This window comes from Sycon ciliatum, chromosome 10, assembly GCF_964019385.1.
Source record: "Sycon ciliatum chromosome 10, ocSycCili1.1, whole genome shotgun sequence".
Classification (NCBI taxonomy): Eukaryota; Metazoa; Porifera; class Calcarea; order Leucosolenida; family Sycettidae; genus Sycon; species Sycon ciliatum.
The window spans coordinates 23,511,895-23,533,088 of NC_088652.1; the positions used below are offsets into that span (position 1 = coordinate 23,511,895).

Here is a 21,194-nt window from a genome sequence, read left to right on the forward strand (position 1 = left end):
ATCCAGCGCATGCGCCGAGCGAATAGCAACTGAAAAGAGCGGTTGTCAGTTGACAAACCTCCTTTTATTTGCAATGCAGTTGCGTAATGTCCACCACTTTCTGAATGTCGAAATGCTCAAGATAAAACGTACATCGCACAAAGTAGAAACAAAATCAGCAGCATAACCATTATCATACCCAAGCATACAGCCGTTTTAGTGTCTGATGTTGATTAAAACGGAAGAATGCTATGGAAAAAAAGCACGATTAGCAGTATGATAATATTATTATGAAATCAACACGACTGTATGCTTGAGTATGATAATGGTTTTACCGCTGATTTCATAATTATCGTACTGCTAATCGTGCTTTTTTCCAAAGCACCCTTCCGTTTTAATTAACATCAGATACTAAAATTGTGGACACATTTCTTGAATCTCGAGAATGGACATGGACAGCCAACCTGTGTATGGATTTCCATTGCCACGACCCGGAATTCTGCCAACATGCACAGCAATCGTGTGATGTCCAGCTGCTAGGTTGGCTCCATTGCTGGCAGTCGACTCACATACGCCGGTCAGTAAAGACGGGACGTGGATACCACCGCTGGAACTTTGGTACATGACGATATCAATCTTACTGGGTCTGGCACATTCCTGGCCGTCGATCTTGAAGTGCCAACGTGCATCACCGCCTGATACAAGTACACGTATATCGCCAGAATAGGATAACTTCAGTACAGTGTTGGCATACTTCTTCCTAAACGTCACGGATGCAATCAGTCCTTCATCCATGTCATTGTTGATAGAGTGCCGACTCTGATACTTATATCCAAGAGTTCGAAGATTACAGCCTGTGCCCAGATACTGAAATGCACCAAAAGCGAAAAAGGAAATACAAAATTGCTGATGCAATAAGTTCACCTGAGAGTATCTGAACATCATCAGTATTAGTACATATGTTTTCCATCATACATGTACTTCGAAGTACTGACGAAATTTTAATATCGCAACAAGGAGGGCGAGCTGAAGTGACATTGCACCGATTTAACAATGCCAAGCGATGGAGACGATGCGAAAACAATCTAAAAGGAAAGAAGAAATATATGAGGGACATCAAATTGATGGAGAAAAGATTTTTGGAACACGTTTTCGTACAATACTCTTCAGGAATCACCGTTGTACTAAAGACACCTCATACATGTATCTCATCAAAATATAAACCTTTAACCGTGGTTGGAATAACAAGAAGGTTGGGCTTTCGCAACACTCGAGCTTGTTTGTTGTTGTTGTTGTTGTTGTTGTTGTTGTTGTTGTTGTTGTTGTTGTTGTTGTTGTTGTTGTTGTTGTTGTTGTTGTTGTTGTTGTTGTTGTTGTTGTTGTTGTTGTTGTTGTTGTTGTTGTTGTATTTGTTGTTGTTGTTGTTGTATTTGTTGTTGTTGTTGTTGTTTTTTTGTTTTTTTTACTAGAGCCACGTAAACCCGTCATGTGTGAGCCATGAATAAGGGGAGTGGTGGTGTGGTCTGGGATGCTCTGCCGACCTTGGGTCTCGGCTTCATCACAACCAGGCGCGCCAATAGCAGAGAGAGAAAGAGAGAGAAACTTAGACAGAAAGAGAGAGATAGAAAGAGAGAGAGAGAGAGAGAGAGAGAGAGAGAGAGAGAGAGAGAGAGAGAGAGAGAGAGAGAGATAGAGAAAGAGAGAGAGTGAGAGAGAGAGAGAGGAGAGAGAGAGAGAGAGAGAGAGAGAGAGAGAGAGAGAGAGAGAGAGAGAGAGAGAGAGAGAGAGAGAGAGAGAGGAGAGAGAGAGAGAGAGAGAGAGAGGAGAGAGAGAGAGGAGAGAGAGCGAGGAGAGAGAGAGAGAGAGAGAGAGAGAGAGAGAGAGAGAGAGAGAGAGAGAGAGAGAGAGAGAGAGAGAGACAGCGGGGAGGGTTGGGGAGCAAGAGAACTACTTCAGTAAATAAGAGAACTAAAAAGTATTTAAAAAAATGAGAGAGAGAGAGAGAGAGAGAGAAGAGAGAGAGAGAGAGAGAGAGAGAGAGAGGGGGGGGGGGGAGAGAGAGAGAGCGCGAGCGGGGAGGGTTGGGGGCAAGAGAGGGGGAGAGAACTAAATAAAGTATAATTATATAATGCGTAAGGGGTGCACATTCAGATCCAGAGGAAAAGAGTAAGCAGGGCACGAGGCGTATGGCAATATGCAGCAGTGTGTGGGCAGATGTGCATACATCTTACAAAGTGTCAGTGGCCCAGTGCCATTGCTGGGCACGGAGGTGCCAGAAGACAGACACTTTGAAACTTTGCAGCCGTTTCCGGTCAGGTGGCTGGCTGAGGAAGGCGGGTGGCAGGGCATTCCATACAGGGACAGCACAGGCGGGGAAAGCTCTACGGCAACTTTCCCGGCTATTGACAGGTAGCCCTGTCTCAAGCTGGTAGTTATGCATGTCGAGACGGACGAGAGAGAGACGAGTGGGTCGAACATGGGCTGGTCGGGTGGCTTGAGAGGGAGGCAAGAGCTGACGAAGTGGGCTGGTAGGATTCGAGCACAGTAGCTTGTAAATGTAGGTACACGCAGCTACCATGCGCCGGATAGACAGGCTTTGCAGCATTGCGCCGGGGCCAATCAAGTGGAGGGCTGAGCGCTGCGTCTGGTCAAGTCGCTGCAAGTGACAATCTGCTGCGCCCATCCAGACCAATGGGCAGTACTCCATTACTGGGCGTACAAACCCACGGTACACTGTAGCTCGGCTGCGAGAATCCAGGAGCGGCGAGGCCTTCCGCAGGAGCCCGAGACGCTGGCGTGCTCTGATGGCGATGGTACGGAGGTGGTTGCGGTGGGAAAGTTGGCTGTCCAAGGTTACCCCAAGAAGCTTGAGGTTACTCTCTCCATTCAGGGGGACACCCGCAAACTGTACTGCTGGGAGGTCCCAGGCAGGGCGGTGATGGTCAATAGTCATGGCCTGGGACTTGGCTGGCTCGAACGCAATTCTCCAGCTGGTGCCCCGATTCACAAGGGCATCGAGAGCATTTTGCAGGATTGTCGAGCTGTGGTCAATGGTATCCATGGTGGACAGGCACTGAAACAGCGTTGTGTCGTCGGCATAAGCGGCCAGATCTACACCCGGTGGAAGGTGGTCATCGGCATCGTTCGTGTAGACGAGGAACAGTGTCGGTCCCAACAAGCTACCTTGCAGAACACCGGCTGTGATGCGGTGTGGGCTGGACAACTGCCCACCAAACGACAACACTCAGGCGCCTGTCCAGCAGGTAGTCCCTCAACCATGCAAGGAGCATGCCGGATACACCGTACTGCTGGGCTTTGTGGATCACACCTGGGTGGGAGACTCGATCGAACGCTCCAGCAATATCCACAGCAACAACCCGCACAGCTCCGCCCCCTGCAGCCACGGTCCTCCAACGATGGTGTAGTAGGGTAAGGAGGTCCTGCATTCCCAGGCCGGAGCGGAAGCCGTACTGGTTAGTGGTGAGGATGTGCCGCCGCTCAAGGAATCCCATTAGGCTACGATTGATGATAGCTTCCATGACCTTTGACAGTATTGGCAGCAGGGATATGGGTCGGTAGTTCTTTGTTGCGGACTTCGAACCCTTCTTGTGCACAGGTACAACTGAGGCAAGCTTCCACAGTGACGGTTGCCGGCCTTGGCGGAATGCTTTGCTGAAGAGCTGGGCCACAGGCCTGCACAATTCCTCACAGCACTGCTTCAACAATCGTCCTGGTACACCATCCGAGCCAGTGGCTTTGGACGGGACAATCTTCCTCAGTTCACGGCATACGGTTCGTGACCTAAAGTGGATGGTACTCAGACAAGCATCAGATCGCGGGCGTACATACGGGAGGTTGCTGGCATCAAGGTCATCACCAAGGCTGCATTTCGCTGAAAAGTAGCGGGCAAAGCTAAAACTAAAAAGCTAAAGTTGTTGTTGTTGTTGTTGTTGTTGTTGTTGTTGTTGTTGTTGTTGCTGTTGTTGTTGTTGTTGTTGTTGTTGTTGTGGTTGTGGTTGTTGTTGTTGTTGTTGTTGTTGTTGTTGTTGTTGTTGTTGTTGTTGTTGTTGTTGTTGTTGTTGTTGTTGTTGTTGTTGTTGTTGTTGTTGTTGTTGTTGTTGTTGTTGTTGTTGTTGTTGTTGTTGTTGTTGTTGCTGGCAGTGTTGTTGTTGCTGCTGCACCCCCCTATTCCCTCTGGATGGAACAAAACACGTCGCTGGAGCAGTGTTGACGAACCCGACTTGAAGCTAGGTCCAAGAGCCGACCACTTTGACACAAGAAACTGGGTTTGGAACAGTTCAGAAGAAGATCTTTTGCCAACAAGAATTACTCCACTTTACTACAAGTACACTGTGCCAATGTTTTCTTTTAACTCTTTGGACACTTGGGCAATCTACCACTGAGAATAATGGGGATTCTGCTCGCGATAATGATGGCGTTGAGAATGATGAAGAGGATACGAACGACTCACTCTGCTGCCTGGTACTGACGAGGTGTTCGTCGCGCTGGATGCGGAGCTTCACTTTAAGTTGGTATCCCTCGTGATGTTTTGGCTCGGATAGCCCTACATAATGCAGTGCTCTCGGAACAGAAATTCAACGAGTTGAACTGCGAGGAACAGCAGCAACGCTTTGTTCAAGTTTCCCCTTCTCTATACCTGTACCGGTGTCCTACTTCTTTTTCATTTATTTTGGTAGCTGTGGTGTGAGCCTCTACTAGTGACTGTTTATTCCCGTAGCTATGCAGAAGACGTTACTTCAGTAACGGGCCAGGGTCCACACAGCTTAAATTTGGTATTTGTTTGTGTGTTTGTTTGTTTGTGTCACGCCTGGCGCTATCCGTATCTGGCGGCAAAAAAGCATAGGATGTTATAAATTTTTCAATTCTCCTTTTATTTTAAGGCATATCCTGGGATTCGAACCCGCACTATCGCCCTACATGCATTCTCCCATACACTTCGCATTCATACCCATTCTTCCAAGTTGCTTTACGTTATTATCTTGCGTTTGAAAGCCCTATTTGAATATTGCGGGCAGCTGTATGTAGCCAGCTGTGTTTGATGGTACGGTACGGTACGAGAGACGGTGTCGTATTACCCTCGATCGTACCTATCCCCTACCGTACCGTACCATACAGGACGGCTGGCCACAAGTAGATAATCAAGCGAGGTACAGAGGGCTTGATGGCTGATCAAAGCCCAAGGGTCCAGCCCGAGGGCCGTAGGCCCAAGGGCTGGGCCCGAGGGCTTTGATCAGTCATCAAGCCCGACTGTACCTCGCTTGAATATGCTTCAGACGATCCCCAACATTTTTTTTGATTTAGAATCAAACTCGCTTCATTCTTTGGGTGATCTCGAGTGTGGACAATGTCGGCCTTTCGTTTGGGATTTCAGAGCAGCCTGAAGTCTAAAGTGCATGTCGTTTTTGTCCCGTTCGTAAGTTTCACACAGAGATTACAGCAAAGGGAAAGTAATGTAAAACCTGTTTCGTGAGAAATTTCTCAGTACTCCGTGTCAAGAGCCAGACGTGGCTGAAGAGTCACGGAAGTATTTTCACATCCACCATACACGCCTTGCTCACGCTGCATACTGCTGAGAGCTCTGCGGTGCTGGAGCTAGATTCCCAACTCCACAAGTTGAGAAATTTCTCAGGACTCCGTGTCAAGAGCCAGACGTGGCTGAAGAGTCACGGAAGTATTTTCACTTCCACCATACACGCCTTGCTCACGCTGCCTACTGCTGAGAGTTCTGCGGTGCTGGAGCTAGATTTCCAACTCCACAAGTTGAGAGCCACCGCATCCCCGACCACCACCCCTATCGGTTTCTTGTTCTTATAGCCAGATCACCTTGAAAAGACTGAGATTGGGCATGATCAGGGCTTTGATGGTTTTGTCGTACAGTTGCCAATGGCAGCGGGCTTTGATGGTTTTCTCGTACAGGTTGTCAATGACAGCGGGCTTTGATGGAATATCAAAGCCCGCTCTACGAGGCTGCTGATTGGTCGTAACCTAGCAAAGGGCACGTGGGTCGTTTGAATGCATATTCAAATAGGGCTTTCAAATGCAAGATCACAATGTGAAACAACTTGGAAGAATTAGTATGTATGCGAAGTGTATCGGGGGATGCATGCAGGGCGCGCGATAGTGCGGGTTCGAATCCCAGGTTATGTCTTAAAAAAAGGAATTTATAACATCCCTATGCTTTTTTTTTGTCTAGGTCATCAAGACAAAAAAGCATAGCATAGGGCCCTGAGCTTCCAAGCTCTCTCGTCTTAAATTACAGCAGTGGGAATTTCTTTATGGGGATAGTTGCCTCGTTGTCTTACCTGTGTTCTGTCCTGCAGCAGCTTCTCCAGCTTTGTTACTTTGTCCTGTAATGTTCTGTCTTGCAGCAGCTTCTCCAGCTTGGTTACGTTGTCCTGTAGACTTCTGAACTCGTCCAATGGAGCTGGGTGAGCTGCTCAAAAGTGGGAATTACATAACAGCTTTAAAATTGAATGAATGAATGAATGAATGGATGAAACTGATCAATTATGGAGCTGCGAGCATGTCTGAGAAAACCAGAAAAGCTTGGCTGGGCCATCTCTCCGACTTCGCTCAAATTCTGGAGGTTGGTTTCCTTTGGGGCTAAAACAACCATGCAAAAGGGCTCGTTGCACAACTTATGGACACCTTGGAACTGGAGATCAACTCGAAATGAGCGCAAAATACAACTGAACTTTGATCATTTTGAAACGAAACGGGAGCGTTGTAACAGCGTACACAACGGAACTAAAACGTGAAACGGTGACATAACATCCTGCAATAACATGAATTGCAGCACTACATTTTCAAAAAAAGGGAAAGGCTTTTGAAAACATCTCTTTCCTTTGCACACGCAGGTCATGGTTCAGCTTGGCAAGTTGAACCAAGGAGAAAGAATGTGTTTTTCTTGCTCATACTTATACGACATTATCACGTAGCAGTGAGGTCATTACACACTCCAACAAAGAATGTAACAATGTGAAAATTTCCAGGTTTTCTCATCTTATGCCGCACTAATTTGTAAATTAAAACAGTCTTGCCATGAAAGAGTAATTTGGACTTACGTGTCTGACAATAGTCCCCAGTGAAGTCAGGATGACACTTGCATACGTATGACGTATTGGACAGCGACAACTGACACTGACCACCATTGAGACAGGGGGAGAAGGTCTTGCAAACTTCAGATGTTTGTACTGCAAACACGTAAAGAACACATGATGCACAATAAGACAAACACAGTTTTGATATTCATCATCCGAAGAGTTCTGGTCTTACTGCCCGAGAATGCGGTGCCAGGTTTTCTCTAGAATTATTTTTTTGATAATTTTACCATGCTCGTGTTAGTGATCATCACCTGTGTCGCAATCTTGGTGAGTTATCTACTTGAATGGCCAGACCAAGCAGACTGCGTGTCCAATAACCAAGCTGCGTGTACATGATAATCAATGTTTTACCTAGTTGCCTACGTGTAATTCTGAAAAGGGTATGTATAACTGTAGGGTTTTCACTTACATATGCAGTGTTGAATGGAACTAGCTTCAGCTCTTGATGATTGGAACACAAACTCCAGCACACTGACGGGTGTATCAGCAACATTGGCCTCCGACATCGTAGCCAAGAGAGCACGTTGCTCGTACTGCAGTGCTTTGCGCTGTGCAACACCAGCCTTCAGCATTCTCCTCACCATACAGCTATCACCAGTACCTGTACGATGCAGCAATGACAAGTAAAGTGTAAAGGAAGCTACGCTGGTGCTGCTACATGTCCTGGAATGATTTTATTAATAATTATAATTGACAACGCACTGACATGACTCACAAAATTAATGCCATCCTGTGCAGGTCGGAGCGTCAGCGACTTTGCGAACGTGCCAGGTTTCTCAGCTGCCTGTCACAAGGCTGTACGTAACCAGGAGCCCAGCACGAGTAGATGTACGAAGCAGGTCTTGAGTGGGCAAGTGAAGTACACACTAGTAACGGTAGTTTGTGTTCTCACAAAACAGCAACAGCATGGACCACCATCCGCTGTCTGGTTTCTGTTACCAGGGATAATAATAATTATAGATCTACTACTATACGCCTTGTAAGGAACTTCCGGAGCAACATATGCAAAACAAGTCAAAACAAGTCATGTAAATCTACATGACATAATCATTGTACACTGTACATCATGATTCAGGATTCATGAACCCATCGCGTATGATCGCGAGCAAAACCAGAGGAAGTATGGCAGTCAGTGCAGTTCAGAGAACAGCTGCCTCTGATCAGACGACGTTCCAAAGTAGTTACATGTACATTATGAGGTTGCTATGTATGTTTATCAACCGACTACATCTTGTAATCTTTCTGCGCAAGGGGGAATTTCCCTAAACAGTTCGCACATCTAGCGGCTTGCCTGCAGAAATGCTGTAGCTTTGCTGAGCATAATTATACCAAATGCTTCGAGTGCTACTAATGATGTAGTAGTTAAATCTGTCCAGTATTTTACCGGTAGTCAATCAAGGAGACAGAACACGTTAAAAAATTACTTTCACGTGTATTTTAGCCGCGTTACAAGCTGAAAGGGGAAGCAGGTTTTCAGCACGTGCATTTACCAGCCTTATCCTTACAGCGGGGAGTCGCTTCATCGTGGTTTACCCTCAACTAGCATAAATGTAAATTATGTACATGATAGTAGTCTTTGACCTTTCGTTATAGTCATGCACACAAGTAATACGTACCTTCAACATTGCAGCCACAGCACAGGACAAGCACACTGATGAGCAAGATGAATTTCATAGCCAACTTGGCCATGATGCGGCAAGAAACTGGGAATGAATGTTCTCAACAAAGAAATGACCTCGGCCCTGGCAATCGTTCCAGAAAATGGGCTACTCGTTCTATCACACTTCTGACTCGAATACTAGCGCCCAATCGTCTGGGAAAGTTGAAGTACTTACTCTGAATGCCTTGATAGACAGAAAATACATGGACCATTTCGAGACCCAGTGCCTTGTCGAAGTGGGATAGGGGAGATCGAGGTGGCTTGTATTGTTGCCACTGTGGACAGCCATTGTGGTTGAGATCTTGACATGGGTATTCGACGAGTTGAGGCTCTCGTCTGTCAACAGCTAATCATGATACAATAAATGGGCAAATTCCCTGGCGACAGGAGAAAATGACATTGCTCCTCTCTGTCAGCGGTGTACACAAAAAGACCTAGCCGACCACAGGCTCTGTCACCAAGCACCAAAATATTGAACCACTGTGTGGCATGGAACTTGTCCAGTTCGAAAGGGGTCTGAGAGAGTAGTACGAAAAGTAGATGGAGACAGAAATAGACCGCTAAATGGAGACAGAAATCTAACAGGAAAGAAGATAGAAAGAGAAAGAAATAGAGAGGGGAGAGAGAACGGCGAGGTATAGAGAGGGGAGAGAGAAAGGCGAGAAATAGAGAGGGGAGAGAGAAAGGCGAGAAATAGAGAGGGGAGAGAGAAAGGCGAGAAATCTAGCAGCAACTCTAGTTAGATCTGCAAACCAGTTGTATCGGAACCTGAACTCCTTTTTTACCTACGTCCCGCACTTACTGACTTTACTTTTGAGGTAGGAGGTAGATGTGTGATGACCAAGACCCCAAGAGTGCACTGATCTGAAAAGAGACATTTAATTCCAACCCCGCCAGAACTGTCACATGGAACCTAGCTTGTCTGGAGCCATGCTCTGACCATCTGAGCTATGCCACAAGAGAATTACCATTTCCTCTCTCTCTCCTCTCTCTCTCTCTCTATCTCTCTCTCTGTCTATGTCTCTGTCTCTCTGCCTCTCTTTCTCTCTCTGCTATTGGCGCGCCTGGTTGTGATGAAGCCGAGACCCAAGGTCGGCAGAGCATCCCAGACCACGCCACCACTCCCCTTATTCATGGCTCACACATGACGGGTTTACGTGGCTCTAGTAAAAAAAAAGCTTGAGGGGTTTGAGAATCGCTACAAGTGTGACACTGCCACATAGTGTGCAATTCCCGGTTGATACCGGATCAACTTAGGAAAAGAAAAAACAGAACCTGTTTTTACGGGAAAACAAAACACAATTTACAATTCCTGGAGGAGTAGAACACAATCCAAGTACTGAAAAATTTGGTGTGGTAATCATAGCATTTGGGGTGGTAATCATAGCATAACCATACAATGTGAAAAGGCAAAGGTGTTAGGGAAGAAAGTGACGATACCCACATTGGTGAACGTTTGGAGGAATTCTATGCGCACTGCCGTAGGCAAGGACTGGACTCGACTGCGCAGTGAGGTTTTCTGCAACGTCGACTAGTCTAAAATGGAGCTTCTAAGTTCTTTACAAGAATAAAAGAGGTGGATAAGGAGAATTACAAGTTGTGCTAAAACGTGAAATGTGTTGGTGGCTCCCTACGCATGCTGTACAGAAAGAAACAGAAGTGGTGGCATAGAAACCAGCGTGCCCCAGCACAGCTCTCATACTGTGTAACTAATTGTGCCTTTTTGCCAACGTGCTTACGTTACGGTAGGATGTTAAAATTGTGGACACATTTCTTGAATCTCGAGAATGGAGGTGGATGTCAAACCTGTGTATGGGTTAGCATTGCCATGGCCCAGAGCTCTTCCAACATGAACAGTAATCGTGTGATCTCCAACTGCAATGTTAGTTCCTTTACTGTTAGTCGACTCACAGATACCGGTTAGTAAGGATGGCACGTGGGTGTTAAGGAGGGCACCCTGGCGCAAAACTATATCAATCTTAGTGGGTCTTTCACACTCCCTATTGTCGATCTTGAAGTACCAACGTGCAGTTTGGTGTGCCACTAATGTGCGTATATTTCCAGAATAGGACAACTTCAGTACGGTGTTGGCATACTTCTTCCTGAACGTCACTGATGCAATCTGTCCTTCATCCAGGTCATTGTTGATAGAGTGCCGACTCTGATACTTGTATCCAAGAGTTCGAAGATTACAACCTGTGCCATGATACTGGAATGCACCAAAGTGGAAACAGGAAAGAGAAACACCAGAAGCGATAAGGTAACCTGAAAAGTGTGTACCTTTCTGGACAGAAGAATTATAGAAAAGAAAAAGGACCAAGGAACTAAAAGTTACGCGATAATGTCCTTTAACACCACCAGTTACTAAACAATCAGCTCATGCCATCACATTGCACGACACGGACCGACGTTCTACAACTAACTGGCTACCGTTAGATGCGCACTCCAACAGCCTTCCAACTTGGAAGGTTCTAAGGTGAATTAGCAGATTTAAACAACGCTATATTCTTCATAGTTTCAGGATATACTTGATTAACAGAAGGAAAAGTTCGCTTTCTCCAATGACCGAACATGATTATTACGAAACTCTTAGAAACGAACACCTGCCTGGATGTTATTGGGATCGTCTACTCTAGCTTTTCCAAACTCACCTTCGTTCTTTCCTGGAGCACTTTCACGTTCTTCTGGAGACGCACAACCGTATCTTTAAGTTGCTGCAGGGCGTGACTGGAGGCAGGGTGTGCTGATGGTAAGCAACAAAGGACAGAATGCAGACACAGTGTCGGCTAGTACAATACATGTACATGTAAATGTACACCTACATGTACATGTATGCGGCAATGAGTTTGACAGACGTCAGAAACAACCAGAGACTATGGGATCAGGGGACTACAACAGAAACTATGTGATCAGGGGACTACAACCAGAAACTATGGGATCAGGGGACTACAACCAGAGACTATGGGATCAGGGGACTACAAACAGAGACTATGGGATCAGGGGACTACAACCAGAAACTATGGGATCAGGGGACTACAACCAGAAACTATGGGATCAGGGGACTACAACCAGAAACTATGGGATCAGGGGACTACAACCAGAGACTATGGGATCAGGGGACTACAAACAGAGACTATGGGATCAGGGGACTACAACCAGAGACTATGGGATCAGGGGACTACAACCAGAAACTATGGGATCAGGGGACTACAACCAGAGACTATGGGATCAGGGGACTACAAACAGAGACTATGGGATCAGGGGACTACAACCAGAAACTATGGGATCAGGGGACTACAACCAGAAACTATGGGATCAGGGGACTACAACCAGAAACTATGGGATCAGGGGACTACAACCAGAGACTATGGGATCAGGGGACTACAAACAGAGACTATGGGATCAGGGGACTACAACCAGAGACTATGGGATCAGGGGACTACAACCAGAAACTATGGGATCAGGGGACTACAACCAGAGACTATGGGATCAGGGGACTACAACCAGAAACTATGGGATCAGGGGACTACAACCAGAGACTATGGGATCAGGGGACTACAACCAGAAACTATGGGATCAGGGGACTACAACCAGAAACTATGGGATCAGGGGACTACAACCAGAGACTATGGGATCAGGGGACTACAAACAGAGACTATGGGATCAGGGGACTACAACCAGAGACTATGGGATCAGGGGACTACAACCAGAAACTATGGGATCAGGGGACTACAACCAGAGACTATGGGATCAGGGGACTACAAACAGAGACTATGGGATCAGGGGACTACAACCAGAAACTATGGGATCAGGGGACTACAACCAGAAACTATGGGATCAGGGGACTACAACCAGAAACTATGGGATCAGGGGACTACAACCAGAGACTATGGGATCAGGGGACTACAAACAGAGACTATGGGATCAGGGGACTACAACCAGAGACTATGGGATCAGGGGACTACAACCAGAAACTATGGGATCAGGGGACTACAACCAGAGACTATGGGATCAGGGGACTACAACCAGAAACTATGGGATCAGGGGACTACAACCAGAGACTATGGGATCAGGGGACTACAACCAGAAACTATGGGATCAGGGGACTACAACCAGAGACCATGGGATCAGGGGATCGGGGGATCAGGGGATCAGGGGATCAGGGGATCAGGGGACTAAAACAACTTGACTCAACTGTAAATACAGTCGCACATGCAACCAGAGGAAAATAATAATAATCAAAATGAAGGAAAACACTTGATGATAACTTGTAGAACGGTGGATGTTATCATGCCACGCTCAAATAAAGGTCTCCGTACAGCCTACAGGGTTTGAGCGTGCCGTTACAGTTAGTTGAAAAACGAGAGGAGCATTTGAGACATCGTAGCAATGAAATTGAAACCCATACCGATCCGCGCTACTGTTGGCATACGTACACCGCGTTAAATGAAGAGTCAAAACTTGGCCTGTGATTCCTGAGATGCAGTGACTTTATCACCTACGGTGATTATTCTAGCAGAAGGTGGCTACTCCGAAAGTTCGAGCTCGCACTTCCTGCCGACTGACTGACAGTGACTCTTGTTTGACTCCCCACTGCCGTCTGGAGCAAACTACTGTCGTGGACATGGAAATCCGGTCGCACGTCTAGCGGCCCCAGGGCGCTGGCCATGCAGCCGTGGGTAAGCGGTACACATAATTATTATTATGCGCTGCAGCGCGCTGGTCGCATCGGATCAACATGCCACTCCTCACTGACGTGCCTCTGTCCTCCTTCTTTGAGCATTGCCCTTATTCTTATTAATTTTTGTGTTTCTGTTTCGGTACATTTCGTATTTCAAGGCATACCCCGAGGCTAAAGGTATCATTGAGTAAAGGACCATTCTGGAACATTCAGCATAATTGTATTTCTCTTGCTAGGCTGTTCATTACGAATCATTAGCCCTCCACTGTCTGCTATCTCAACCCTACAGCCTCCCATTATAATGCAACTCCCTTCAATTTAGACTACGTCTTTGGGAAATCCTCAAATATATATAATAATTAAACAATCGACGAGGAGACAATAGTCGTAAAATGGCAATAAATAAGATAAATTGTGCACTCATAACAACAGCAAAATGAAGAAAGTCAAGTTCCATAAAGTTTTCTTGTGACTGTCACCATATTAGCTACATGTATATAAGTGTGTGTTTTAGTTATTACATTTTTATGTGACGGCGTTCCACTGATGACAGTCACAAGAAAACGTTATGGAACTTGACTTTCTTCATTTTTGCTGTTGTTATGAGTGCACAATTTATCTTATTTATTTCAATAATAATAAATAACATGTTCACTGCACGCAGCGTTCTGTACGCGCTGAGCCTTAGGCCGAGAGGGCGCCAGCCCCGGTCAATGGACTGGATTTCCATGTCCGCTACAGTAGAAGAATGCCAGACCGTGTACATCAGGTACATGGTGCTTGGCCCACCTACATGTAGAAGAATGAATCACACCCTGCTTGTGTTGCAGACGGTAGTCGTCTGTCAGCTACATGTACATCTAGGTGTCAATCAGACGCCAGGAAGACCTGGAATAGCTCTAACATCTGGAGCAGTCATCTTTCACAAAATGACTTCGAATTTGACCGAGCTGACTCCTGAGAACTGTCTTAGCTGAAGCTAAGGCGAATAGACCTTTCGATTGTTCAATTCTATCTGGGAAAGCAGAGTCACGAATGTTCGAGAGTCTTCAATATCCAACTTGTGTTACCTTTCTCACAGTAATCACCAGTGAAGTGAACATCACATTTGCAACCGTATGACTTCTTGGAAAGTGCTAGCTGACACTGTCCACCGTTCAGGCAAGGCGAATACTTCTTACATGCTGTCGATGTTTTCACTGCAGAGGATTCCCAGGAGAGAACAAGTAACAACACAACACAAGATCTAGTCTTTGACAATGTCAGTTAGTACATGTTGTTGATTTTTATTTTGCTTCGCAAGGCCAAACGGGCAATGGTGCCCAATTCTTTGGAAGCGAATTTCAAAAGGGAGAGAGCTAAGGGGAGAGAGAGAGAGAGAGAGAGAGAGAGAGAGAGAGAGAGAGAGAGAGAGAGAGAGAGAGAGAGAGAGAGAGAGAGAGAGAGAGAGAGAGAGAGAGAGAGAGAGAGAGAGAGAGAGAGAGAGAGAGAGAGAGAGAGAGAGAGAGAGAGAGAGAGAGAGAGAGAGAGAGAGAGAGAGAGAGAGGGGGGGAGAGGGGGGGAGAGGGGGGAGAGGGGGGAGAGGGGGGGAGAGGGGGGGGAGGGAGGGAGGGAGATGATAAGCATTTTTGCAGCGTCAACAGAGCGTACATGTAGATTTTCATCTTACCGCCTTCATGATTGGACTGGCACACTACCAGCTATGTCATTATGAGCGGACTGACCACCGTGTGCGCCTGCGTGCCGTATAAATAACTCTAGAATACCCATTTTAAATTATATCAGTTGAAATCGATTTCTGGCAGCCGCTAGTCAAATTGTTTTCTAGCACTTTACTCCTTTATAATTATGCGTTACATATGATGTGTAGGCTTGGCCAGAAGCGAGTTTGTTGTTGTTGTTGTTGTTTATTTTACTTCGCAGATTCTAACGGGCAAGTTGCCCAATAACAAGAAAGCGAAGGAGTTATTGGCATGAACGCATGGAGGCCTGAAAGAGAAGCGAACACACAATAACTCCGGATCAGAATGGATGGCTACTTACGTATGCATTGCTGAATGGCACGTGCGTGCCCCATTGGTGACTTCAGGATGAACGCCAGGACGTCTGCAGGTATGGCGATCAGCGTCTTCTCTGAAAACCTACCGGACAGAGCACGTCGCTCATACGTCCTGGCGTCGCTCGGAGGAATACCAGCCTTGAGCATTCTTTTCACCACGCAGCTGTCTGCAGCGGCTGTTAGAGATAGCGGAGATGTACACATGAGTAATATTAGTACAGTTGACTTCGTATTGTGGGACAAAACGACAGCATTAACAAGACAGTGATAGTGAAAAGATGATGTATGCCTGTCACATGCCTGTCAAATATATGTGGCCAGCTTGACATTCTGGCCCTTGGCTGATATCGTTCCTTACCCTCCCATTGCATCGAATCATCCCATTTCAATCCTGTTCTACCTCTCTCTCTCTCTCTCTCTCTCTCTCTCTCTCTCTCTCTCTCTCTCTCTCTCTCTCTCTCTCTCTCGCTCTCCCTCTACCTCTCTCTCTCTCTCTCTCTCTCTCTCTCTCTCTCTCTCTCTCTCTCTCTATCTATCTATCTATCTATCTATCTATCTCTCTCTCTTTCTCTCTCTCTCCCTCCTCTTTGTACCTGGGTATATCCATCAGGCTAATCACTGGACTGAGCTACAGATGTACTATACAGCCAGCCACATTGTCTGGTGCATATGGTTCTCAGGATGTGTGTACTGCACTACACGTATCTACAGTGATTGACTGTGTGGATTGCACTTCCTGCATCAGTTTTGCCAAGCGAACACCACTGCTCCGCGTGCCTGTAGATCGCAGACTACAATCATGTTGCTATAGACTATACAAGCTAGATTAAATGAATATGGCATCAGCATTTATAGGACCTGGAAATTTAAGGAAAACTAAGGCTTGTCTTTCCCATTTGGAACACCCGTGCTCCTACCTCAAGCGCAATTTCATGAATGAAGGAATGAAGGAATGACGGAATGGATGAACGAGTGGGGCGATTCGTGTGTGCATACGTACCTTCAACATGGTGATGGAACACGAGCAGAATCATGGTCGCGGCCACGAACCTAACGATGCCCAGAGTCTGATGAGCTGGTAGAGACGCCATGGTATCGATAGGGCGATTGAGAACGCAACGATCGACCCCAGCAAAGTTCAAGGAGCCCGTGAAAGATTCTCTGCACTGCTTCTCAACTCAACTCAACTTTAACTACTGCCACTTGCATCTCCCGTCAGTTATGGAAGAAACAGAACAGGGGTCTTTCTCTTATAGGTTCGGGCGATGATGCAATTCCTTGGAACTACTTCGGAGAGCATAGTATGGAGCGGGATAGGAGCGGACAGTGTGATCGAAGAAACAGCGTCCCTGTCGTCGCTGTCTTGTTTAACATGCCGCGTACAGCTAGCTCCGCTCACACGCTATTTCCTGCCTCATCCACTGTCTGACACATTCGCCAGGGACGATCAGCCGGATGTACACTGGAGGTGCAGTGGATACGAATGAAAACATCAAAATTAGGGTGCCTGTTCTCTCTTGCAAACAAAACTTTTAAAAAGTAAATCACTACAGAATGTCCTGTGTGTTTCCGGTACCTCCACACAACGTCAACTCACACTGTCCCACTAGAGAGGTTAAGATGCACGTTATTTCTAACGTGACGCGGAAGTCCAGCTCGCGTTATTTGGCTCGCACGTCGAAAAATCAACGCGAGTGACCTGCTGCTCACGTCGAAATTTGGAGTTTTACGCCAAACTTGACGTGAAATTGCGCGTCACGTCGGAAATAACGTGCATCTTAACCTCTCTACTGTCACACTGTCACTTGTGTACGGTGTGTAGTTTACAAGTCTAATCTTCACACGATTCCCTCGTAATATACAGTGCTGGCAACTGAAATCCGACCCCCTAAGCGTTGCGCTCACATCGCAAAGACCCAACACGGGATGGTAAAACTACGAAACAGAGACCGCTAGAATGTGAACGCACCGCTAAGGGGTCGGATTTCAGTTGCCAGCACTGTATTTGTACGTGATTGGTTGTCACATGAGAACAACGTCATTCCTGGTCCGCACTACTGTGACTAGGCCGATTTCTCAGCCAATGCTCCAACGCCGACTTCGACATGAAATCAACCGTCGACTAGCGGCTGTAAGCAGCGGTGAGTAATTACGGAGGATTAGCAAGACGAAATTCGCGTTCGCGTTCGCAAACATTTTTCAGTTCGCGAACTGGATTGCGTACTTTCGCATTTTTCGTTCGGAAAAGTAGTCGGAACACGAATCGCGGATTCGTGTCAGGGCAGTCATAAATTTACCACGCTGTAGTGTCTGTACGCAATGTACGTCGTGTCAACGTCATGCATGTGCGAATTCTGTTTGCTAATCCTTCTCATCACGCGAATTCCGTCACTGAGTTCGACTTTCCTTGGAGAGCGAACGCGAACGCGAATTTCGTCTTGCTAATCCTCCGTAATATTATTTCGCGTTACCACAATCATCGTAGTTGTAGGCCTATCTGTTCACACACACGTGCACGTAGCAGATCTACTCAGCCGCGCAAGACACCAGTCGACCATGCATGGTACTTGGTAGACGCCAGGCAGCGGAGATCCCGAGATGAGAGCGTTTTTACACGAGCTACAGTGGAAACTACACATATTATACACATGCACTCACACCTTCACCCACATGCGCGCGCGCGTGTGCGTGCACACACACAAACACAACAACACACACACATACGCACCAACATACTCAAACTAACTCGCACGCACGCTAGCCTAAGGATAGTACATATGCTGTAGTAGTGGTGTACTTAGTGAAATGACTATGTGTACATCTAATGACGCCGCCACTCCACGCCAGAAGACAACAAACATCTGCTGAACATTTTTGCTCCCGTCTCTTATGGGCAACACAGGGAATGAAACGAACAATGCAATTGAGAACAAGAGTCGTCCTGTACGGTGAAGTTTCCATTTTCTCATACAGCAGTATATTGTCTAAGCAAGTGTGTTTTCTCCACATTCTTTTTGCCATGCAGGTATATCACAGTGTCCTGCCAAACTACATTCTCAAACGCATTCGTTTCTCAATTCTGGGGATGATTGGACACGCACATCTCGCAGCTCTTGACGACGTCAATGTCAACCGTCGCCACAGCACAACCAAAAAGACCGCGATAGGAAGGTATAAAGTCCAGTTCTCAAAGCATAAAGAAGACTGTGGCCAAATAGAAAATTATACGACAGAAAGAGCGATGAGTATGTTGACAAGCTCATGTGTGAGGTGGTAGCGGTTGCAAATGGCAACCTCAATGTTCCTGCCTTGGAGAAGCGTGTTTCCCTGCCAAATTCCAGGTGGAAGCCTCCTGAGAAGGCTGAGGTGGTGCAGGATTTGGATATCTTTGCCTGATGGTATTCACAACGCAGGCTGGAAGACGACAACGAACGTGCTTGCCCAATTTGCCGTGTACATAGTGTGTACTGCCTGTGTGCCGCATAGCGTAGAGATCTACACAAACACAGAATGTCATATGGAATGTGTATGATGAGTGCTTGTACACATACCACATTGCTGTACCGTAATAATTATTATACAGGTCTTCCCTCATTATAACGAGTCCGGTTACTACATAAACCCCGTTAGTAAATAGAAAGCGGAAATCCCCTGGCAAAACGTGGTCTATACACCTGTTTACAGGTCCGGTTACAACATAATCCGTTAGTACATAAAATCCGTTATAACGACCCTTTGACCAGGTTCCTGGAGTGCCAAACCCTCAGTATAAGATAATATTGACCATGCAGGACCAAGGCCAAAACACGTTGGATAAAGCAGAAAGAGCAAACGTATTATGTCTATGTATTCGTGAATATGGACGATCCTTTGCATCCAAGGAAGAGTTATGTTGGAGTAACTTGGAGATTTTCAATTATCTTATAACGAGTTGAAGCATCGATAATTTATGCTGTATCGAGGGTAGCCCCGGTAAGTACGAAGTAGTGCCTATTTCACCTTTACCTGCAAGTCCTGCTACAAGATAAGTCTCGTTATAAGATAACTTTTTCGACGGTCCAGGGATTATCTACTAACGAGGGAGGACCTGTAGTCAAATACTCATTTACTCTACATATGCGCTGTATTGCACCTACCGGTACCTACCTGCACTTTCAGTGCGTGCGCCATACTAATTTAGTGTCCACTGGTACAAAGATGGAGGGTCTTGTAGAATTTACCATAATTGCTGATTTCAAATTGAATTCCAATGATCTGGGGGATGAATACTGATTAGGACGCGTTCGATTACCTACTAGTACAGAGATGTCTTGGTCAGAAAGTGCAGATTTCTTACTCTCCTGCCAGAATTTGTGCATTATTTTGGTGTACGCTTTCTTGACCCCACGCTTGTACGTTGCATGCCATGGTATACTAGAGAACGAGTTTATTGACAAAGTCTATCGCTTGAAACGATAAAGTATGTGTTCGGGTGTGATCAAATGCATCCATGGTGCTCATAAACTGTGTGCAGTGCTCTCTTCACCAACAGAACACTACCTACCATACTTTGCAGATCTTGTACCAATCCAAGGGAAAATGACAAAGACAAGGTGTGAGTCATGCATGAAAACTTGTGATAGCTATAGTACAGAACAACGTTGTTCGTGCTATGCCTGACAACAATAAGTTACACACAAAACATGACGTGCATCGATCCTCACAAGATAAGTCAAGACATACTCGGAGCAAAGAGAAATTTGTTTGTGTCATGCATGAAACTTGTGATAACTACCAGTACAATGTCTTTCTTGTGCGACGCCTACTGTAGTGCGCCTGACAACAATAAATTTCCCCCAAAAAATAAGAATAAGTGTATCATGCTGATACGCGATCCTCACAAGACAAGTCAAGGCAAACTAATTGAGGCTTACCTAATGTCAGACTCTTCTGTCACTGGCATTGGCGGCTTCTGCATGTCGAGATAACCTCGAAGAGCAGTGATGGGCACAGCCTAATGCAAGGATACGATCTCGTAATCTGCGAGGTCCGCTACGCAAGACACCTTGGGCCGTCTTGTCGACAGCGACGGCAGCATCCTACCAGCAAAATCATTCCCGCGGGCTGGGCATGGTTATACACTTTTGTCCACGCTCGCACCAGTCGGAGTCCCAAGCGAATCGAGATTCTGGTGGCCAAGCTACTCGTCTTCTGTCGGACGCAGCTGCTGAAGCATCTTCTTCCTCAACATTTGTTACACGCGATGGCAGCTCCTCAGCAGAGTATCTGGGCTCCCTGCCCCAACCATACGCGGCGGTGGGCTGTTGGTCGTCCTCACTGGCCTCAGCATCGCTGCCTTCATTGCTGGGGACAGAGGATTGTTCGGAATCGCCCATCTTCCCTTGAAATACCAACTAAAATTAGTGCTTGTAGATTGGCGAAGAGAAACGACTATGCCACAATGACGTAGGCAGCCCGTGATGATGTAACCAAATGGCCGCATGACGTCAGGGCGCGGCCCCCGTTTTTGCAATTTCAAAGTGAAATATCTCAAGAACGCTTCGTCGTAGAGGCTTCGGACCAAGAGTCAAGACCATTCGACTCAGCGCCCGATACTCTACAGGCTATCAAAGTTTCATTTTTCGTGGAGTTCCCCTTTAATTAGGGCGTAAGGCAAAGCCGGCAAAGGCGTGCCACTCAGTGAAACAGCTA

General features: G+C 46.5%; 2 protein-coding genes and 1 long non-coding RNA gene across 3 annotated transcripts; all 3 read right to left on the bottom strand.

The window, feature by feature from the left end:
• Positions 1-390: 390 nt before the first annotated feature.
• LOC135826756 (uncharacterized) lies at positions 391-8,894 on the bottom strand. Its single transcript, XM_065339360.1, has 5 exons — positions 8,720-8,894; positions 7,513-7,704; positions 7,065-7,193; positions 6,303-6,433; positions 391-846 (listed from the first exon to the last, which is right to left on the bottom strand). Exons 1-5 carry the CDS (start codon positions 8,790-8,792, stop codon positions 391-393), a joined length of 981 nt encoding a protein of 326 aa, XP_065195432.1. The 5' UTR covers positions 8,793-8,894.
• Positions 8,895-9,839: 945 nt separating this feature from the next.
• LOC135825872 (uncharacterized) lies at positions 9,840-16,737 on the bottom strand. Its single transcript, XM_065338506.1, has 5 exons — positions 16,504-16,737; positions 15,488-15,679; positions 14,515-14,643; positions 11,415-11,506; positions 9,840-10,972 (listed from the first exon to the last, which is right to left on the bottom strand). The coding sequence occupies exons 1-5, from the start codon at positions 16,592-16,594 to the stop codon at positions 10,517-10,519; spliced, it is 960 nt and encodes a 319-aa protein (XP_065194578.1). The 5' UTR covers positions 16,595-16,737; the 3' UTR covers positions 9,840-10,516.
• Positions 16,738-18,365: 1,628 nt separating this feature from the next.
• LOC135826056 (uncharacterized) lies at positions 18,366-20,538 on the bottom strand. The gene is made up of 2 exons (XR_010555201.1): positions 20,417-20,538; positions 18,366-18,998 (listed from the first exon to the last, which is right to left on the bottom strand). It is a non-coding gene; the product is annotated as an uncharacterized LOC135826056 (long non-coding RNA).
• Between the last annotated feature and the right edge of the window lie 656 nt (positions 20,539-21,194).